At 41.2% G+C, this 23,463-nt stretch overlaps 1 protein-coding gene across 9 annotated transcripts in view; it reads right to left on the reverse strand.

Moving 5' to 3' along the window:
• The window catches only part of PEX5L (peroxisomal biogenesis factor 5 like), a 248,705-nt gene that overhangs the window by 82,915 nt on the left and 142,327 nt on the right, over positions 1-23,463 (reverse strand). For all 9 annotated transcript variants that reach the window (XM_017506316.2, XM_017506319.1, XM_017506323.2 and 6 more), the window contains 4 exons: positions 19,306-19,417; positions 11,786-11,980; positions 7,331-7,454; positions 6,354-6,450 (listed from right to left, as the gene is read on the reverse strand). In XM_017506316.2, the coding sequence (XP_017361805.1) occupies positions 6,354-6,450; positions 7,331-7,454; positions 11,786-11,980; positions 19,306-19,417 (528 nt within the window). The remainder of the gene's footprint in view (positions 1-6,353; positions 6,451-7,330; positions 7,455-11,785; positions 11,981-19,305; positions 19,418-23,463) is intronic.

Consider the following 23,463-nt stretch of genomic DNA (forward strand, 5'->3'; position numbering starts at 1 on the left):
CACTTCCCAGTGGATTCTAACCAAGGTCACATTACAATGGATCTGAGGTCACATCCCAGTGGATTCTAGCCGAGGTCACTTCCCAGTGGATTCTAGCCGAGGTCACATCCCAGTGGAATCTAACCGAGGTCACATCCCAATGGATCTGAGGTCACATCCCAGTGGAATCTAACTGAGGTCACATCCCAGTGGAATCTAACCGAGGTCACATCCCAATGGATCTAAGGTCACATCCCAGTGGAATCTAACCGAGGTCACATCCCAGTGGAATCTAGCCAAGGTCACTTCCCAGTGGAATCTAACCAAGGTCATACTCCAATGGATCTGAGGCCACATCCCAGTGGATTCTAGCCGAGGTCACTTCCCAGTGGAATCGAACCGAGGTCACTTCCCAGTGGAATCTAACCCAGGTCACATCCCAGTGGAATCTAGCCGAGGTCACATCCCAGTGGAATCTAACCCAGGTCACATCCCAGTGGAATCTAACCGAGGTCACATCCCGGTGGAATCTAACAAAGGTCATATCCCGGTGGAATCTGAAGTCACATCCCGGTGGAATCTGAAGTCACATCCCAGTGGAATCTAGCCGAGGTCACTTCCCAGTGGAATCTAACCGAGGTCACATCCTGGTGGAATCTAACTGAGGTCACATCCCAGTGGATCTGAGGTCACATCCCAGTGGAATCTAACCGAGGTCACATCCCAGTGGATCTGAGGTCACATCCCAGTGGAATCTAACCGAGGTCACTTCCCAGTGGAATCTAATGAGGTCACTTCCCAGTGGAATCTAACCAAGGTCACATCCCAGTGGAATCCAACTGAGGTCTGCAAGAGCCTGTCTTGGAGCTCCCCTTCCAAGTGTCCCAATTCAAAGAGCCTTGCACCATCAGTCTCCAGAAGAAGCTGAATTATTTTCCCTTTGCCTCACATATCGCCATCTTAACGTATTTGTGGAGAAAGGTAATTTTATATTGCTTTCTGTGTTTTTCTTAGTTCTTTAAGTGTTTTCTTATTTTTTGGGAATGTGTGAATTTTTAAAACAATTAACTCTAGGAAATATTAGTTACACAGTTTGGGTAAGTGTCAAGATATCTTATTCTTAAAGATATAGAGATTATACAATTTAATATAATCTCCAGTCACTCTGATTAGCGTATTGTTGGGGCTCAGGAAAATGATACCCCAAAACATGGCACTTTGACATGCCGGGTACTTTGAACTAAAGAGGCAGCCTCAGAAGCAAGGTATCTCTGACCTTCTCCCATTCCCCTGTCTCTTGCCCCTCTGCTTCCCCTGAAGCACAGGTAGAGACTTTCTCTGAAGTTTCCAGAAGGAATGCAGTCTCAGCAGAGAAGATTAACTCCCAGGAAGGAACACGAGAGTTGACACCACACCAGCTCAGTTAAAGATCCTGAAACTTTTCTGCACTTTAGCAGTGTGCCCAGACTTGCTGGTTTAGGATTCAGAATGAAATACAGATGATAACACATGGTGAAGATCAGCCTTCCCAATATGGCTTTTGTTATATATAGATATCTATATAAATCAACTTCTTACATATTTTAAGTTCAGCCTAAAGATTTCTCTGTATATAGTGAACCGTAACATAAATGGAAGTGTAAAAGGACTGTAACCTACTCTTGTGCCATTCAAGGTGTTTTGGCTGATCGAAGAGGACCCAGACGAACTTTACCCCAGGCTGAAACTGCCCTCACAGCATTGCGTGCCAGGTTCTGGACATAGATATAGTGATAATTAAGCATTAATCAGGCTGTGCTTTGTCCCACTTCCTTGTGGCCAAAAGTCACACAGCAGCAGATACTGACCATTTATATTCTTATTGTTCCTACAGACAGGATCTCTGACATTCAAATCATAAGGCTTTTGTTTAAGGATCATTAAGATGTTTTCAGACCCTGAATTCCAGCAACCAGTGTGAAGACCCCCACGGCAGCATGGGGTCAGCATGGAACACAGCATCTTCATCTCTCTGTCCTATGACTTCACCCGACACTCTTCAACCAGTTAATCATCTCCACACTTCTGCCCACTCCAACACTTAAAAACCCTAGTCCCAAACTCCTCGGGGAGAGGGATTTAGGTTTCCTTCCATGTCCTTCTTCAGTGACACTATGATCAAACCTCTTTCTCTGTTGCAACTTGGTATCTTGGCTAGCTGACCTGCATTGGGTGATGAACCTGCTACAGTTACGAGGCTATTGCCTGTTCTTCAGGACCCTTCATTTCCCCTAAAAATCGTTTCCTCTTCCTCTAAAAGTACCAACATTTGCCACGTCCCTCTCCTCTAGGAAGAGCACACTTCAGTTCCGAGCACCTGGCCCTTCTCCGAGCTTCCTGCTTTGTGTGACTCTGCATGCTTCGGCATCAGTCTGTTTGCATGCCTTTTCTCCTGTTCATGTTTGTTTTCTAGACTCAAATTCTCAAAACTTCCAGAGGTGGAAGGAAAGTTCCTTTTATCCCTACAGTATTCAAAACACTATTTGAAAGCAGTTAGACTACGTTTTTCCTTTTCCTCATCTTGTGAAGAAAATTTGAAAACATCAGTTCTCCATATTGTGAGCTTCCAGTTTCTCTGTGATTCTGAAATACAATTTTTAAAGGAATCTGGTAAATAGGTCTTCACCTGTGGTGTCACTGCCTTAAGATAATTTATGCTAGCTTGAGAGAGAAGAAAACATCTCCTTGATTTTCCTGTGAACCATCTGACTTATACTTTTTTTTCTTTTTGAGTCTTGCTGTGTTACCCAGGCTGGAATGCTGTGGCACAATCTTGGCTCACTGCAAGTTCTGCCTCCTGGGTTCAAGCAATTCTTATGCCTCGGCCTCCTGAGCAGCTGGGACTACGGTCACGTGCCACCACGCCTGGAATAATTTTTGTATTTTTAGTAGAGACAGGTTTCACCATGTTACCCAGGCTGGTTTTGAACTCCTGGCCTCAAGTGATCCATCCACCTTGGCCTCCTAAACTATTGGGATTACAGGCATGAGCCACCATATCTGGCCCCCTCTGAGTTATGCTTTTAAGGTGAATTTTTATACCACCTTCATTATTTTACTTTATCTATACAGATAGTTGCTATTTAAAAGACAAAATATTTTGCTTCTAACAGTATATTGTTAAATCAACTCCTTACATATTTTAAGTTCAGCCTAAAGATTTCTCTGTGCTTAGTGAACCGTAACCTAAATGGAGGTGTAAGCAAACTGTAAACCACTCCTGTGCCAATCACATAGTTTCGGCTGATCAAAGTGGGGCAATTGTTCAAACCGTGTTCAAATAAGGCAGATGCCAAGCTGTCACCAACACGGCTGTTTGTGTTCCTCACTTCGGTTTTCTGGACAAGGTATATAACCAACGAGACTGTTTCTGTTCCTCGCTTCGGTTTTCTGGACATCGCTTTCCTTTGGCTGCCTGTAAATCTTCCACCACGTGGCTTTGCTCTAGTCTCTCTCTGCCGGCTCTGGCTTAGGAGGCTGCCTGATTTGTGAATTGTTCTTTGCTCAATTACTCCGTTAAATTTAATTTGGCTAAGGTGTTTCTTTTTCTTTTCTTTTTCTTTTTTTGAAACAGGGTCTTGCTCTGTCTCCCAGGCTGGAGTGCAGTGGCTCAGTCTTAGCTCACTGCAGCCTCTGCCTCCCAGGCACCATGATCCTCCTACTTCAGCCTCTTGAGGAGTGGGGACTATAGGCTGCGCTACCATGCCCGGCTAATTTTTGTGTTTTTTGTAGAGACGGGGTTTTGCTATGTATCCCAGGCTGATCTCAAACTCCTGGGCTCAAGTGACTCATCCGCCTTGGCCTCCCAAAGTGATGGGATTACAGGCATGAGCCACAGTGCTCAGCCAGATTTTTCTTTAACATCTTCCTGTCTTTTATTACAAGTAGATTAATCAGGTTATTCTCTTGCTGTTTGAGTGCCTTGGTGTTTCAGATCTATAAGTCCCAAATTCATGAAATTTTCCCAATTTAACCATAGGCTGAAATTAAAACTAGGAGATTAAGAATTTCCTTAGTTTAGGCAAATCTGCATAGGTAAGCAGGCAATGTTTTTTTAAAAAACAAGCAAAGAATAAATTCTTTACAAAGAATTGATAACTGTCTAAGGATTCATTAAGAGTTATCTAGATAGAAAACTCTCATTGTGCATTTTAAACTATGTTTTGGAGACAATATAGTCTCAGAAAAATTTTGTAAAGTACTTTTCTGAAATAAGGGGTCCTGGTGCGCAAGAGGAAGGAGGTATGGAGCTGGACCACCAGCAGGAGAGCAGCAGTCGCCGGAGCAATGAGATAAAGGCATCCAGGGTCTCTATGGCAACCAGGACCCGGCTGATCTTCCACCTCAGCTCCCTGTAGAACGGCCTGCCTGTGCCAAGTCTCACCCGCTTTGGAAACAAACGTTTTATCGCTCCATTAAATTGTTCCAAGAATTCCGGTTTATGAAACAGTACCAATTACTTGAGCTGAGCCTAAATCTCTACTGTACCTACCAAGAAATGTTTTTCTGATACAGTAAGTGCAATACATTTTCTTTTAAAAAATACATTTAGAGTGAGCACAAAGGGAAAAACTACATTTTCATGCCATATTTATGGTTCATTGAGGTTTGCCGGGTGTTTGTTGAGGAAGTGAGTGGATTTGTTTTCCAGCCAAGATCTGGGGGCAGTACGGTGCTCTCCTGTGGAGGGCGGGTGTTTGCAGGGGGCACTGCTGGTGGCTGGAAAGCTTCCAGCGGCCTATTTGCTAAAGATTTCTGTCTGTGTCCTCCATCTCTCTGCCGCTTACTAGTTGTGGGTCACAGAAAAGTTTCTTCAGCTCACTGCACCTTAGTTTTGCTGTCTGTAAAACGGAGGCAATAACTGAACCGACCTCATCCAGCTATTTAACAGAAAATGAGCTAATATATAAGAAGTCTTTATTATAGCACTCAATAATATCTGCTATTATTATAATTCTTTATTATATTATTATAATTATTATATGACTGTATTATATAACTATTATATAAATATTATATAACTATTATTATAATTATCTCTTTATTTCACCTCAGATAGTATATTTCCTCCTTTAGTTTCATCATCTAGTAAGCTCAAGAAAATTTCTCTTGTTTATTGTATCACATTTATTTTCCTTAAACACTGAGTCTCCTCTCAACTAGACTGTGGAATGCATGAACTTGGATGCACACACTTTATGATATCTTTGCGGTTTTAGATCAAGGCCTTTAAAAGTCTTCAAGGGAATGAAAAGACTCAGACTGACTTTGGCCTTCTTAGAACCACAGGAGATATGGTCTCAACTGTAGAAGATGACTAGTTACAAAAAAGCTAGTTGACTGGGTGTGGTGGCTCATGTCTGTAATCCCAGCACTCTGGGAGGCCAAGGTGGGTGCACACGAGGTCAGGAGATCGAGACCAGCCTGGCCAAATGGAGAAACCCCATCTCTACTAAAAATACAAAAATTAGCTGGGTATGGTGGCGTGTGCGTGTAATCCCAGCTACTTGGGAGGCTGAGGCAGGAGAATCGCTTAAACCAGGGAGTTAGAGGTTGCAGTGAGCCAAGATTGCACCATTGCACTCTATCCTGGGTGACAGAATGAGACTCCATCTTAAAAAAAAAAAAAAGCTAGTTAAACTGGACCTAAGGGTCAAGTACTGGACATTCAGACCCAGCTCATACCCTACTTCCTCCAGTGATTTAGTGGAGTGTCCCAGGAGAGTATGTTTGATGTCACTGAGACTAAAGAGTATCTTTAAAGTGAGGCTGACAATTCACAGCATTATTTGCGTGTTACACATAACACTTAAAAACACATTGTAAAGCCCCTGATACTTAGTAGCACTCACAAATGGTAGCTACTACTATCATTATTACTGCTAATACTACAATAATATATTTTCTCGATATGACATTTATTTTCCTGTGACAGTCAGGGTACCAATGTGTAGTGTGTTCCCCAGGGCATAGATGTGAATGAACACTCGATGTAATTTCCTCTCCATCGAGTTCTGTTATGTAAATAGTGCTCATAATAGAGTAGAACAGATTTTTGTATTGCAAAATAATAGAACAGTAAATGGTAGAACAAGGAAAAAGAACTAAGTACACAGTGAATTCATTAACACACTCTCCAGCCAAATGTGTAGATACACATAGATACACCTATATTTCAGCTATTTTAAGCACTGAGATAGCTACTGAATGAAACAGCACATAAAATGCAGTGTACAAAAAATACTTCAAACCCTTTGTACCAAATTAAATAAAACATGTATGCTTTACGTTATGGACAGGAAAAGATGGGTTCATTGAATCATCAGTTTTGTTACCTGAGTTGGAGCCACTAATTCCAACTCTGAAGTCGACTCAGAGTTGAGGGCGCTTTTCCCACCACTCAGTTCTGGTTGAGATCTGTGCTCTGAGGACCTATAAGGGATGCATTAAGGAAATTAAATGTACCTCTAGAAACAAATTAAGCTATAAACACAGCCAAGAAACCCAGGTCTTTGGATCATTGAAAGCCATGATGTCAAAGCTCACATCAAAATTCTGACGATAGAGATAAGTTTCATGTATTTCTATTATAATGGCCACTTTCCAAATATAAGAGGCTACAATGTGCTAGGTGTTATTATCTTGGATTGACTAAAAACTCCACTCAACTATGGGCAAAAAGTAAATAAATGAAATACATTTTTGTTACAGGAATCCTATGACATATTTTTTTGAGGGGGAGGAACTTCCCACAGAGTGTCTCAGGAGAGATTTTATCTTTCTGTAGAATTTGAAATGTCGTGATAAGTGAAGATGTGGCAAGGCAAGGAGGAGACAGAAGCCGAACCCTGCCTTTTAGGAAGCTTCAAAAATACGGAATGACTCAGGTGGCCAGACTTTCTCCTAAGCCTCCATGCCTTATTTTTAGCTATTTCGTTATCTGATAGTGGATCGTTGAGCACACCAGAAAAGGCCCCTGTATAAACTGCAAATATTTAACCATTACTTATGTAACACATTGGCTATGCTCATGCATACACACCTGTTTTTACTAATCAGCAGTTTCACATTCAGAACATTATTAACAATGTTGAACTACGAATCTCTCAAAACCCTTACTAACTGAGTTGAATTAATTTTTGATGGTTGAGATGAAATAACCCGAGCTGGTGGAAGCCACAATAATCAGCACTGTTATACAGGGGTTACCCGTGATGCCAAGTATTTGCATTGACGTAACCCATTGGTTATTTCAGTGCCAGTCAGAAAGCTGATACACAAATAGGCATTTTCTGGCATTGAAGAACCTTACCATAAGAGCTCTTTTGATCCAGTTCTAGATGAGCATGATTTTCTCTCTGCCATTGGATGCCCCTTGCTGTTTCGATCTCCATGAAACTTCACATCATCCCACTTTTCCAGCTGTGTTTGAATGTCTAGTAAGTACAGAAGAAGGGGGTGAGGCAGGCGGGAGAGCGTGTGGTGCAGAGAAAAGAGATTAATTAAGATAGAAAAATCTGACCCAAGTGAACTTCATTCAACCGATGTTCTCAAGCCCCAAGATCAACCTTTATCTTTTCAATGTTGCATAAAAATTAAAACTTGTGCAGCTAAATAGACATCTCCTATTAAGATAAATTGTATTGCTTTTACAGTGAAAGCAACCAAGCTGTTTAACTGAATTTATTTCTGAAGCTGTGTGCATTGTGAATCTTGCATATGGGCCTGTGTGATCTGGTGTGGAACACGCATCTGGAGTGCTACCCTATCAGTCTCTGGCTAAAGCGGGGGCTTCGGGGTGATTCCAGCATGATTCCAGAAAGAAATTCTGTTTAAACAGATGAGCTTCAATGTTAAAAGGATGTGGGAATAAACCAGGACACATTCACAGCTTTTGAATAAAGCATGTAATTTTCCACCAAAGGAGGGAATTTATAATGGGCAAGAGAGAACGGAGGCAATGAGGGCAGCCGAGGGAATGCTGGAACCATTTTATCCCTGCGGCTTCGTTCTTACAGATAAAATTCTGGCTAGATTCTCTCTCATTAACAGGTGTGTGGCTGTGTATAAGCCATTGAAACAATCTTGGGGTTCAGTTTTTTAGTTTATAAAAAGATCAGGCCAGGCATGGTGGCTCACGCCTTTAATCCCAGCACAGTGGGAAGTGGAGGCGGGTGGTCAACTGAGGCCAGGAGTTCGAGACCACCCTGGCCAACATGGTGAAACCCTGTCTCTACTAAATACAAAAAAATTAGTGAGGTCTGGTAGTGCATGCCCGTAATCCAGCTATTTGGGAGGCTGGAGCAGGGGAATTGCTTGATCCCGGGGGTGGAGGTTTCGGTGAGCCCAGAATGCATCGTTGCACTCCAGCCTGGGTGACAGAGCAAAACTCATTCTCACACACACACACACACACACACACACAAAGATAGGTTTGCAGTTGATGTTCTCCAAGGTCTTTTTTCCCCTTCTTTGTTTTACCACTAAAAACTGTGGTAAAATATACACAACAAATTGACCATTGAAGCCAAATTTTAGTGTACAATTCACTAGCTGTGTAAGCAGCACCACTGTTCATCTCCCAAATTTCTCATCAGTTCAAACTGAAACTCTTTATTCATGAAATGCTAACTCCTCATTCCCCCTCCCCCACACACCCTTGTAAAACTTATTCTACTTTCTGTCCCTATGAACTTGACTGTTGTAGGTGACTCACACACGTGGAATCATACAATCCAGGTCTATTCTTCCTTATGCAAAATGTTTGGGACCAGCAGTGTTTTGAATTTGGGATTTTTTTTCTTAGTTTTTGGAATACTTGTCTGTGACATAATGAGATATTTTGGGACTGGGACTCAAATTTAAACTTGAAATTCACTTATGTTTCATATACACCTTACATGTATAGCCTGAAGGTAACTGTGCAGTATTTTAAATATTCTTATGCATGAAACAGAGTTCTGACTGTCACATGAAGTCAGGTGTGGAATTTTCCACTTACAGATTTTGGAGGATTTCTGACTTCTGAATGAGGGATGCTCAGCCTGTAACTGCCGTTTTGTGCCCGGTTTAGCTCACTCAGCATGATATCTTCAAGGTTCATCGTAGCGTGTAAGCTATTCCTTTCCAAGGCTGAACAGGTTAATTGTATGTATATACATTTTGTTTATCCACTTCTCTCATGATGGGTTTCAGCTGTTTCCACCTTTTCACTGTTGTGAGTAACACTGCTATTCTTAAAGGTGCTTTTCAACTAAGTACTTTTACAACTTCTTTAAGGACTTTTTTTTCAGAAGCAGAGAAGTAAATGTTCATCATCTGCACGTTTATTGTGTTATACTGTAATAATATGTTATTTTTAAGACAACGTCTTACTCTCTTGCCCAGGCTGGAGTGCCGTGGTGTAATCATAGCTCACTGTAGCCTCAATCTTTTGGGCTTAAGTGATCCTCCTGCCTCAGCCTCCCAAGTAGCTGGGACTACAAGCTTATGTCGCTACGCCAGGCTAATTTTCAAATTTTTGCAGAGATGAGGTCTCACTATGTTGTCAAAGCTGGCCTCAAACTCCTGGCCTCAAGCAATCCTCCTGTCTCAGCCTCCCAAAGTGCGGAGGTGATAGGTATGAGCCACTGCACCCAATCAATGTATTAATATATTCTTATGTAAATGTATAAATGTTATTAACTTACTGGTACAACTGAATAAACCCAGATGGTGAGGAAATAGTAAAGACAGTAATAAAATTTCCCTCCAAAGACAGACCTCAAAGAGGGACGGCAGGGGAGAGGGTTCCTGTGCATGCCACTCATCTGAACAAGCGCTTGGTTCTCTTTCTGTTTTTTACAATCGATCCCTGGAAGAGCTCATCTATACCCAGGTTCCAATACCCATTCACACACAGGCTTCTGATTCATGAAGCTCCATTTCCTACTCCGCTCTTTTCTCCAGTTCTAGAATTATAAACTTAACAGTCTGTTGGAGGTATCCACTGAGAAGCCCCATCGCTTCCTCAACTGTGGCAGGTTCAAAGCTGAACTCAGCAGTTTACTCCTGCTCCTCCTCTATCTTCTGGCAGGGAGCTTGGCACATTGTACATGTCCCCATTGGCTCACATATATGTATTATCTTAGTTCCCAAGTCTTGTTTTTATATGTTTTGGAAGCTGTCTCTCTCTCATTATCCTCCTTGTCCCTGTCGGGTCTCTGCAGTGGTCTCCCTGCCCCGATTCCTCATCCATGCATCCACCAGAGACGGATTTGTTCTAAAACAGAAACTGCTGCTGTCATTCCTCTTAGCAGAACCCTTCAAACATCTTCCCTCCTCCCCCAATCTTAAGGGCATGGCATTCAGGAACTCCCATTATCTCACCACTGGGGTCTCTCAGTTTTCTCTTGCTATTCTGCCATCCTTGAGTACCAATGAAATATGCATATTTACTTAAAAAGACATCTTTCTGTGTTTATCTGTGTGTGAACCCCTTTCCTTTCTGCCCCAGGGATGCCCTTCTCCGTCCTCCCCACCCCTCTCCTGATCTGTCTTGAATCTGGCAAACTCCGACGCATTCCTCAAGCCTCAGCTCACACAGTGCTTCTTGTAAGACACCTTCTCCCACTGGCTGGGGCAATGGCACGAGGAGGCTCATGTAGCAGTAACTGATCTGGGTTTTCCTTCATTGCAGCATATAGCTAATATTTTATTATAATCATTTAATCATTTTTCTGTCTCCCCACTAGACTGTAAATTGCTAAGGCACAGATAGCTTATATTATTTATCTTTGTATTCCTAGCACATAGTATGTGCTGGAAATACGGTAGACACAGAGACATGTCTGCTGAACAAATGAATAAATTATGACAATTTAACATGTACATATCATAGAAATAAGTGATGTCACAGATAGATCTAATTTATCCTTCACAGCCTTATGAAGAAGCTATGACTATGATCTCCTTGTGAATGTATAAACAATATTCACCTCCCCCGACATATATACACACACACACAGCAGTCAGTCACAGTCAGGGAAGATTCATGTTCCCCTGGGCTTTCTAAAATACCTGCCACTGTTCTTTTCTTGAGAAAGGAGAGCTTAATGTGTCTGGTTCCAGGAGCTGAGAATTCAGCTGTCTTTTCTCAGAAGAGGTAGAATATGGTGGAAAACATGGGCTTTAAGTTAAGCAGAGCTAGGCTCAAACTTCAGCTCTTCCTCTTATAAACTGCAAGATCTTGGGCAAATTGCTGAAATTTTGAAACTTGGTTCCTCACATATTTCAAAGGGTAATTTAATGAGATAATATATGTCAGGAATGTGTGGTTCCTTATCAAATGGGAGCTGTTCTTATTGTAACGCACATATTCCCACACACGTTTGTCACACACCGTTTCATCCGCTGACCCTGGGCCTTGCATCAGGGTCGTTTACTCACAAGTCCCTCTTTCTCATCCTAGATCGAGTGCTCCTAAAGAGCAAGATGCACGTTTTATCTTTATTTGTGATGTTAGTGCCTAGCCTGATGCCCGGTACCTATCAATAAGTCAGTATTTGTGGGTTGAATAAATAAATGAATCAGCCAGTTATGCAAAGTTGAACTCCCAACTGCTATACAATTCAAGACCAAAAGAAGCCAGGTCCTGCCCCGTGTCCACCATGGAAGACGCCTTTCCCAGCCCACTGTTCACTGTTTAATGCCATTGGTGGAAACTTCCTCTCATAACCACGCCAGCAGAGCAAGGTTGAGCATTGACAGCCACAAGTGATCGCCTTACCTAGATCTAAGGATGAAGTCTCCGGGGCTCTGAGAGGCTGGCCTCTCTGCTCAGCATCTGTGCCGATGAGGTCAGATACGTCAGCCTTCTTCTTGAGGGATGAGGTTTTTGATGAGGGCTCTGACTTCTTGGCTTTGGTTTGGGTTTGAGAGACTGGTTCACTCAGGTCAAGGAGATCTAAGCCAGTGGTCAATACTATCAGAAATGGAAGAGGTTAAGATAAGCCCATTTATTACTCTGAACTTATTATTACGATTATTTGAGACGGAGTCTTGCTCTGTCACCAGGCTGGATCACTGCAACCTCCCCTTCCCGGGGTTAAGCAATTCTCCTGCCTCAGTGATTAGAGGCACGCGCCACCACGCCTGACTAAGTTTTGCATTCTTAGCAGAGATGGGGTTTCACCATGTTGGCCAGGATAGTCTCGATCTCCTGACCTTGTGATCCACCTGCCTTGGCCTCCCAAAGTGCCGGGATTACAGGCGTGAGCCACTGTGCCCGGCCTGAAGTTATTTTTTAAAATAGGTTTCAGTTTGGTACAGAAAGATTTTGCGTTTGTAGAATAGGTTAGAATAAAATTAAGTCAGCTCACCGCTGATTTATAAAGACAGCTTGTTAGACTGGGATGTTCACTGCATTGGTTCTTATATTTGGTGTAGCACAAATCAGTAACAAAGGACTTAGACCAGCCTCAGCAATGACGAAGCTTTGAATGACATTAAAATGATCAAACTGAATCTGAGTTCAGGTGCTATTTACTTTACTGCTTTGCTTTATTTATATGAAGGTTATTTTAGATTGCAGTTTCCCAGAAAGGAATCTATCATATTCAGAGATTTAGTGAAGCTTTTAAATGTCTTTGTGTTTTAATTTTAAACAATAAAGTATATGGGATGCAAAGCAGTGCTGTTAATCAACTTTTATTTAATTAAGCAGTTCAATCAGAAAATGGCACCGTTTGGGTTCCCACAAGAGGTATTTCATACTCCACAGTCGATGAATAGGTACACACGTTAACACCTTTGCTGTTGAGTATGCAAATTTAAATTTCAATGTAACAAACTATAAAACTGTTACACTTTTACTTCCTAGCAGGTTGATTACATTGCATTAAACACTCTAATGAAAGCAGAAATAATAACTTGTTTAAATGCAAATTAGGCAAATGAGAATTTAAAAAGCAAGCTTTATAACCTTCGCTGCTTCTTTCTTTTACAGTGCCCATAACCAGTGTCTGACTAGCTCATTGTGAGAAACAGAAAATTCAAACTGAGAAGGTCCTCTGCCTCTCCCCCAGTACCTGCCGTTCCACTGGCCCTGGCACTGCCCTGGGGAGACTCGCTTCAGAGCAGCACTGGTGGCTTCCTGGCGTGGAATCTCTGCACCCAGCTACTTAGGAAAGCCACAGAAAGACAAGGCAAACTGCTTGCATTAACCCTCCGTGGCTGTCCACAACAGGAGCCACACCGCTCCTCTTTCACCTCCAGCCTTTTTCTCCAGGTGGGGAATGGGTTTTTGCTGAAGTCTCAGCACTCTTCTGTCTGCTTCTCCCCTGTACTCAAAGCCAGGGGCAGGACTCCACTGAACTCACAACCAGGATTCCTTTTGCACCGCACTGCTTCATGAGCTAAGCGCTCCTTCGGGATCTTCAGGACGGTGTGTCAAACTTTACTCTTAATAACCTTGTTTTCTGATTCCAATTCCAAGTCACAGTGATTGGATGCTGTTGGTGAAGTGGAAACAGCACTGCTGTCTCTGTCACTGCTTAGCTGTGTGGCATGAAGTAAGTTTCTTGACCTCTCTGAGTTTCAGTTTCCTCATTTGAAAATGGGGAATTAATTGTCTTTTAGGTATAAGATGAAGATTAAATGATCTAATGCATGTAAATTACCAGGCATACAATAGGTACTCAATAAATGTGATTTCCATTCTTCGGTGGCCAATTTGTGATGCTTTTCTGTCCTTTTAGTTGCTGCTGCTACGGTTGTTGATGTCCTCCTGTTTTCTCTGTTTCTTTTTATTTGAGGCAAGAATCAGATCCGCACACTGACAGAAAGAAAATGCTACTGGGAATAAAACTGGAGATGAGACAAGATATTGGTTCTGCAGAGGATCCTCTGAAGTAAATTCATCATAAAATGGCCTGAAAGTGTCAGCTTATCTCAACAGAATCTTCCTGAGGCAACAGGAAGCACTTTCCAGTGCTAAGATGCCCTGAGATGCCAGGGACTGTGTGGCTAGTAAGTACTTCAACACAGAGGGAAAGAAGTGTCCTTCAGAGCTGAGCTGCCTGGCTTTATGTCTCTAATGGAAGCATGGCAGACAGCCAAAACAGGCTAGAATGCCTCATGCTTTATACCCCTGAGCATTCACACAGAAATTTCCAGACCACTATCATGCTGGTAAGGAGTCTAGGCACAATGTGATGCTCCTAGAAAGGAGGAAAGGAAAGTGATGGCAGCCTATGGAATGCCATAGATATCTTTTTACTAATTGTACAAACAATTAAGAGTTAGTCACTTGCTCCTAGACTTTTAGGAGCAAATTATAAAGGAATTGTCTATTTGAACACAGGAAGCACATTTGTAACAGAATAACAACTGGCGAGTACTAATTTAATTCTATATCTGCTTCTCACCATTCAGAATAAATGAATTACTAAAAGGGTGAACTGCACATTCAAACTTGGCTCAGTAAGGTTCTCTCGCCCTCCAAAGCGTCCTGGGCACTTCTGCGTTTGTTCTGAGCTCTTTGCCTCTTTGCTCTTTTCCTTGCAAATGTGAAACAAATGCTTGGCACATACAAAAGGCCTAATTGGTTAGCCTGATGATGAAGGAGGTGGCTGGGAGGTCGAACGGCAAGCTCTGAAGCTGGGAAAGTCCCTGCAGAGCACATTTTCAAAAGCAGAGAAGGGTGGGTGCAGCCCTTTTAGCATGTGTGTGTCCTTTAGTTAAGATTTAAAAACCAGAATCTTATGGCTCCACACATGCTTCAAAGACAGCATGCCTTGGTATGGAAGGGTGGTGTATGCTCTGCTGACTTTAAAGTCCTCTTGTGAAGATTCTTCAAGCATGTGAAGGTTTGGGTTTCAGTATCTGTGTGCTTAAATTAATAGCACCAACGTGTGTGTGTGGTGGCTCACATTTTAAACCCCAGTGCTTTGGGAGGCCAAGGCAGGAGGATCGCTTGAAGCCAGGAGTTTGAGACTAGCCTAGGCAATATAACAAGATTCAGTCACTACAAAACAATTAAAAAAATAAAAAATAAATAGCCAAGCGAGACGACTGTCACCTATGGTCTCAGCTGCTCGGGAGGCTAGGTGGGAGGACTGCTTGAGCCCAGAAGTTTGCGCCAGCCTGAGTGACAGGGTAAGACCTGTCTCTCAAAAAAAGGAGCACAAAGGATAATCTCTTCTTATAGTGAATGTGAAAAGTGCATGTGTGCGTGTGTGTATGTGTGTGCATGCACGTATGTGCGTGTGCACACGAGTGTGTGCGTGTGTATGTGTGCATGTATGTGTGTGTGTGCACGCGTGTGTGTATGCATGTTAGTATAGACCCAATAAAATATCTAATGGGTGCAATCTTGTTTTCACATATGCAGCCTTTTCCCTGGACCCGTCAGTCACCATCACAGCTTCACAGCCTGTGAGACCCCACTGCCCAAGGGCTGCCCCTGACTTCACTTCTGTCTGCGCTAGCCAGGGAATTCCAGCTCAGTTGCTTCTGAGCAGGCTACGTTTTGCCAGCCACCCTTGTGGCACTGCGTCCTGCCTTCTTCAGTTCAACGAATCTATTTCGGTGTCTTGATGTTATGTGCGTATTGCACATAAAATAAGGCTGCCTGGAACAGTGGTGAAGGCTGCCTGCGTTCAAATGCCTACTTGCCACGCACCAGCTGTGTGATGGGGCAAGCCACTTAGCCTCTCTGAGCCTCAGCTTCTGCCCACCTAAAATAAGAAGAACACTACTTTTCAGGGTAAAATATTGGATGAAGTGCTTATCTAAAGCTCTTGGAACAACACCGTAAGCGTAGTCATGATGCAAATAAATATCTATTGCTACCAGAAGACTACTGAAAGCATTCATGCTTGAAGCAAACTGCAGACATATGACGTTGTAAATGATCACAAAACTACATATTGAAAATATATGATATGGTGAAAGTGCTTATGAATGTTTTCTTGTTTAGTCTACATAACATTCCTGTGAAAAAGGTATTCTAATTTCACATACGAGAAACCCAAGGCTTGGCAATATTAAGTAACTTGTCCAAAGTCACACAGCTGGTGTGGCAGAAAAACGTTTCCCTCTCAAATGCACACGTTCGAATCCCCAGGACCTGTGAATATTCACCTTGACATGTCACTTGGCAAAGGGACTCTGCAGATGTAATTAGGTATTTGGAGATTGAAAGATTAACCTGGATGACCCCTGTGGGTCCTACGTCATCCTGAGAGTTCTTATAAAACGGAGTTGGGGGGTCGGAGCCAGAGAAGGGGCTATGAGGGTGGAGAACGAGGTGTGTGTGAGAGAGAGCTGCTGGTTTTGAAGACGTAGGAAGGAGTCATAAGCCACCAAACTGTAGGTGCCCTCTAGAAGCTGGAAAAGGCAAGGCAATGAATTCTGTCCTGGAGCCTCCAGAAGTAATGTAGCTCTGTTGACGTCTTGATCTTAGGATGATAAATCTGTGTTGTTTTAAGCATTAAATTTGTGATAATTGTTACAGCGGCAAGAGAAAACTAATATAACTGGTATGTCAGCGTTCATCCCAGGATTCAAACACAGGATGCAGGCCTCATCTCTCCAAAGTCTGTGTTCTTAAACAGTCCTCTCTAGACTGTATCTGAACCTTAAGGCAGTGCGCCAACTTTATTGATAAGGTTTTAATTCATTTGTTTAGCTTCTAATTATTTGGCAGTTTGAATAGTCTGAAGCATGATTTATTTTAAATAGTTGGCACTCTCAAAAACTTTTGTTTTTCAGATAATCTAATTGAATTGGGTGGAAAAAATTATAATTTAGAGCTTCTATGAGACAAAAGATATGTTGTTTCAGGGTTCATAGAGAAAAAAAATCATCTGACCTCTGGAAAAGGTAAATATTTCCTATGCTTTTTATTTTGTATTGATTTATATAAAAACTAGATTTCTTAGGAATTAAAAAATATATAAATTTTTGCCTTGAGATATACTCTTAAGATTAAAAACATGCTATGAAACAAGAGTCTTTCTTCAGGATAAAAATCTGTGTGAACCAGGTGCACTGAAAAATGAAGGTGAGGAAAAAATCCCCCCTCTCAGAACACTGTCTATGCTGGAGAGCGTTACGGGTTGAGTGGTTTATAAAAAATCCCCACTCTCAGAACACTGTCTATGCTGGAGAGTGTTATGGGCTGAGTGGTTTATGTAGAAGTCTTAACACCAGAATATTATCATATTTGGAAATACGGTCATTCGAGATATAATTATAAACATGAGGTCATATTAGAATCAGGTGGGCCCCTACTTTAATCAGACTGGTGTCCTCATAAAAAGGGGAAATTTGGACACAGAGACAGACCTGCGCACTGGGAGACACACACTCAGAGAAAACACCATGCAAATATTGGAGCTGTGCTGCCGTCAACCAAGGCCGTACCGGGAATCAGAAGAGGCGGGGAACAGAGCCTCACTCAGCACGTTCACGGGCCGCGTGGCCAGGCTGAAAGCGTGCTCTTGGGCTTCCAGCCCTCAGCACTGAGACAGAGGTTTCTGTGGTTGAATCAGCTCCGTGGTGGTACTTTGTCACGGCAGCCCCAGGACTAGTACGGAGGGCAATGTTGTGGATATTGGGATTATGAGAAATTACACTTTCTTTTGAATTTTTTTCCTCCAATTATTTCACAGTTCTTTCTATTATATATTAGAAAAATCAAGCTGAAAGAAGCTTTTGAATCAAATCTTACATTGCTCTCTCAGGCTGGGTCCTTTCTAAGTGACTTAGTTTTACCATCAGTGAGAATTGGAGCCTGAAGAGGAAATTCTCAGTGCATACAATTCTCAGGGATTCATCTGCAATTAGACACACAAGGTTCTTTGTATCCTTCTGGGTGTTTCTTGAGTTTTGAAGGGGCGAGCTTCAGTTTCATAGATCAGGGGATGAATCTGATCTGATAGTAACTGAACTTGTTTAATTTCCTACCTAGAATTTACCAAGTGCCATTTAATTTTTTGATTAAGAAAGTGATAGCTGAATTTAGAAAATGATTGCTGTCATGTGAAATAAACAAGTCAATGCAACTGAAAATGAATGTGTAGGGAACACATGCTGTTCTCACCTAAAATCTAACAGAAATGGTTACACCAGTTAAGAGTTTACACGGAGTTAAACTTTTTCACGGAGTGCTTCCTTGAATCTTTCCAATGAACTTATGAGATGTAGATCTTACTATCATTAAACAGATGAAGAAACTGAGGTGTAGTGAAGCCATACGCCCACTGGGTATGGAGCTGGGGTTTGCATTCATGGAGTTTGAACCCAGAAACTGTAAAATATGACTTCACATCAGGAGCCTATCTCATGCTAGTTAATCATCTTGTAATTCTTGGCATTTTGGAGAAGTCATGATTTCCTTCTCCTGTGATTTTATTCACTAGAAATATAATGAAAATATGCAAGCCAACAACAAACTGAAGCCAAGATGACAAAACGGAATGAATTTAACAGACAGTCTGTGACTATCCTTTTCTATTTTCATTAAATTCCACTCTGCACATCTAACATAACCTTTGTTCTTTGATTCTGAACTTCATTTTTTCTTTCTTATTTGAATGACATGACTTTGAGTGTGAATGCTGACCGAATGAAGTCACTGCGGGAAGACTGCCTCTGCAGGGGAAGTGTAATTTATACCAGTGGCATCCTGTACTCATTGGATTAATACTTACTGAGTGCCTATTCCTATGTGTCACAGGCACTGAGCAGGGGGTGGCTTGCTATTTGAGAATGTTTAATTCCAGGAGAACGTTCCAATAAATTGTGAGGAGGAGCAAGGAACACATTATATGACAGAAAATGAAACTGGCCCTATGCGATCCCGAGGCTGTAGGATATTTTGTCATTTAAATTCACTTGAACAGATGGCCACGTTTTTACTTGCTGCACTTCTGTTATAAAAACATGTCCAGAAATAACTGGACAATCAGCCAGAACTTGAAAAACCTGACTCTAAAATAGATGTTTTTGTTTTAAAGATTTTTCTAATGTGATACGACTTTAGACATAAAAACATAAATATGAAAGTATACATGAAAACACGATTCATTGCTGATAGTGGTATACTTATGTTCAGCAAAATTGGTTGGGTAATATACTTGCAATTTCTGTGATTTATTGGTTTATGCTAAATAGCATACATTATAAAGTTTCATTTGGTTGCAAACATTATTCCCCACTTAAAAGGCATTATGGAAAAAATGTGCATTTTACTACAGTTAAAATTAACTCGACTTGAGGAACAGTTAAAAGCAAAAGAATTACCAGCTGTGTTGGATGTTACTGGCCTTGCTATTGCTTCCGATTTGGTTTCACAGAGAAAGTCATCGATGGAGGGACTCAGGAGGGGTCTGCTTTCTTGTTGCTCATTCACCAGCTGAGAACAAATGAACACAGGTGTCAAAGGGCTTTGATAAACTGCAGAATCAGATGAATTAAAATGCAGCCTTGCAACAAAAGGAGAATAGCAAGCCTACCAAAAATAAATAAATACATAAATAAATAATGGGGCAGGGGCAAGAAAGAAAAAAGTACCAAGAGGTGGGGAATGAGCCTTTTAGCACTGTCAACATATTTCTGATGCAGCCAACTTCAATGTTTAAAGCTCAAGCTGTTTTTCCCCCTCCTGAAATAGAATTATCCTCTAATTTCAGTACGTAGAAAATGGCACCTACTGAGTCAGAGTTGCTAAGGGCCAATCCCACTCCTCACCTGGACAAAAGCTCCTACTGAGACCTGGAGCAGTGGCTTCAGACTCAAGGTGACATGTTCTGGTTGGCACTGCTCAGTGTTGATGTGGAGAGTGTAAACACACGATCAGCGTGTGCGGGTGAGTGCCTGCCTCTTCTCCCTCTCTTAAAAAGCTCATGTCACCTAAAAACACACCCTCTACATTTCCTTGGAATGCTTTTGTATCGCATAACACATATTATCTTGGGAGAGTAGAAAATACTGTTATATTAAGTGTACAGGCATCTAGTAGATAGGTTTGTGAAAATCTATTTGTAAAATAGATCTCGGTAAATTCAATCATATTTTCCCATCAGTTTATTGCCTAATTTCAGCAATCTTCCAGTTTGATTTTTTAGTGGATCTCTAATCATGACTGCCAGCCACTATTTCCTTTCAGTTATTCTGCACCTCTCTGAATTCCGTCTTGCTCGACGATGTTTCTGTGGTTAAGGGAGAAAACACACTTTTGATACTCAGGTGGTTGATCCCTAAATTAACTGCCTTCATTTTTTGGGAGTTTTTATATTTGCCTTTCTTAAAATAGGCATAATCATCTAGTTTTTCACTTAAGAAAAAGATACACCTCATAATCGTTAGTTTTTAAAATTTATTTATTTATTTATTTTATATAGGGCCAGGGTGTCTCTCTGTCACCCTGGCTGGAGTGCAGTGGCATGATCATAACTCACTGCACCCTCGAACTCCTGGGCTCAAGCTATCCACCCATCTCAGTCTCCTAAACAGCTGGGAATACAGGTGTGCACCACAATGCCCGGCTAATTTTTTTAAATTTTAAATTTATTTTTGTAGAGATGAGGTCTCACCATCTTGCCTAGGCTGGTCTTGTGAACTCCTGGGCTCAAGTGATTCTCCCGCCTCAACCTCCCAAAGTGTTGAGATTACAGGTGTGAGCCACTATGCCTGGCTAATCTCTAGATTTTTGAGACCTTATTTGTTAAGTTGCATTTTGAGGCATAAAATGACAAACGGAGTGCTGTGGAGTGTTACCAAATAAAAGTATTTTTTACCACTCTACTCACTTTCACGACATTGCATCTTTGGCACAGTGTCCATAGTATCATAGTTTAGAGCCGATGGAAGGTGGCAAGGGACCTGAGTAATGGTAAATACGGGGAGAGGAAGTGCAATTCTTTTATCTCTGAAAGGGCAATGGAAGCATTTAGTGGTCATTTGGAGACTGGAATCCAAGAGACACATTTGGTATCTAACGTATGCATGCTATTTAAGCATGGATACATCTCATTTAAACATGTGTAAATCACAGATGTCCATTAGAGTTTAAGATTCTGGCACAGAGTTGGCAACTTGATTTTTATACATATTGATTTGTTGTTGAGGGATGGGCTTTGAGAATGCTTTTCTTCTTTTACCGTTCAAGTTACAGCGATAGACCTTTCTTCAACTATTGTAAGCTTTGGTGTTGCTTATGTATAAAACCTCACAGGTTTTGCTAGGAATCAAATTACCCAAGGTCTCTTTCGGTATTAATCTTTTATTTAAGGATGCTGCTTTAACTATGAGTAAAACCCTGAGTCCCAGTGCTTTTTATTTTTTCTGAATTTGAACATTCCTAGGTATCACCCATTCTATTTATATTAAAGTGTTTTTAAATGTTGAGGGACTATGAGCCCCTATGTTTCTGGAATAAAATGTACTTGAATTTTTGTAGACGCTCTGGTCTATTTGAGTTTAGGAATGATTTGCGATACTTTCTGGCATACAAGTCAATTTTATTAACTGGAAATGTAGTTGAAAGCACTGGTGTAGAATATAATATACTAGAAAATGATGAAGTGGCGAAACATCAGTGATTCTGTGAGCTCATCTAAAAATATGATTAGTGTCCTGGAATCTGTATTTCATTTATAGTTGGTTCTTGTCCAAACTGTACATATGTAACAGTTTCCAAAGGACCTATACACTGATGCATATTTCCTGGTAGAACTTGCTTTTTTAACTGCTATGTGCTTAATGAAATGAACTCACCTAGTGTGACCGGCACAGTGATGAGGTCCTACCTTCACAAACAACGCTCACCTCCAGGCTGTGGCCTGCTCAGGCCTGCCAAGTGTGATCTGAATTCCGCTGTATTATAAGCATTCACAGAGAATGAAGGTTACCATCAAATATGGCACCACCCTATACTCACAGAAGTTATTGTAACAGGGTTGCATTTACTAAGCAGTGCATTCTGATGACTGGCCTCTTATTTACCCATTGGCAAAAGTATATAAAGCACAAAGACTAAGCTCAGTCAATACAACCGTGACTTTCAAATTATGAATATGTATGGACGATGTCGTAACTATCTCTTTGAGAGCCATTATTTCTTTGAAAAAAAGTTTAATTTCACTGACAGATGGCTAAGAATAACTGAGTTCTCTTAGTCATAATTTTGAGAAATATCAACTGTATCCTTACTTTGAATACAGTTAAATGCTTTTGAAAAAAAAAAAAACAAACCAAAAACCAAAAAAGAAACAAAACAAAAACAAAACAAAACAAAAAAACCCTAAGAATTTATCCCTAAATCATAGTTCTGTGTATATATATGTGTGGAATAGTGAAACAGGCCTACATTATTTATAGTTTTGGAAAACCAGGGTGTTAGATTTCTGCAGATACTTTTAGTTGCAAATGCATAAAAACTATAGTCTAAATTTGATAAGGTAATTCTAAAAGCAAAATTTTTGTTAACATCCAAATGGAAAGCAAAGGAAAAGGCGCAATTCAATGTGGGCCCTGTCCTTTTGGGTCTGTCTGCTTTATAAAAGGTAACAAATGTATTTATTTATTTATTTTTTGGAGCCTGTCTTTTCATTCAAACTTTCGACAAATGTTCTGGAGAAAGGACCACCAGCACTCCCAGATTTACTCGGCATACAAATAAAGGGATACCAAAGGAGAGGCTGTTCAGAGAGGCTCCAGGGAGCCCAGGGCTCAGGCATGGCATCTCCAGGCGTCTGCTCCTCTGCCTCAGAGGTCTGTGTCTCTTGCTTCGGACCATAGTTCACACCTGGACTGATGGAACTGTTGTGACTGCCCAACTTCTACAACCATGCTGCTCCTGTGGCTTTCTTCATAAATTCAAATCAAAGAGGGAGTAAAAAATGACTTTCTGCGTCAGTGTTTTTCAAGCTGGAGCACAGTTTAGCTACTGAGAAATACCTGGGCTGACATGGAGGATAATGGCAGGGCTCAAGGGTGAAAGGTCAGATCACAGATAGCATGGAAAGGTAACGGAAACAGAACGAAAAGTGTTTTGGATTTGATGGGAGATATGGAAGATGAAACAGGAGATATGAAGATACGGAAATTTTTGCTTATAGCTCTGAAGCCAGAGACTATCTTACTGACATTTATATTCTTCACAACTTCAAATAGAATGTCTACATCTAAAAGGGGTTCAATAAATGGCTATTAAATGAGAAAGTGACTTTGCAGAAACTGAAGATGTAAAAATATCTGTCTAAAATGGTCCAATTTTAAATTACATCTTCGGTTGCACGAATTTAAGAATGATTATTTTAGTCATAGGAAGTCCTATTTTATTTATATTTGTATAGCTAAGAATAGCTTTTTCCATGCCTTCCTCTTCATTTTGAACAAGTTTATGATATTTTCTTTGGTAACCTGAGAACAAATAAATCTTTTTTTTTTTTTTTTTTT

This window comes from Cebus imitator, unplaced genomic scaffold (genome assembly GCF_001604975.1).
Source record: "Cebus imitator isolate Cc_AM_T3 unplaced genomic scaffold, Cebus_imitator-1.0 Scaffold353, whole genome shotgun sequence".
In the NCBI taxonomy this organism is placed as follows: Eukaryota; Metazoa; Chordata; class Mammalia; order Primates; family Cebidae; genus Cebus; species Cebus imitator.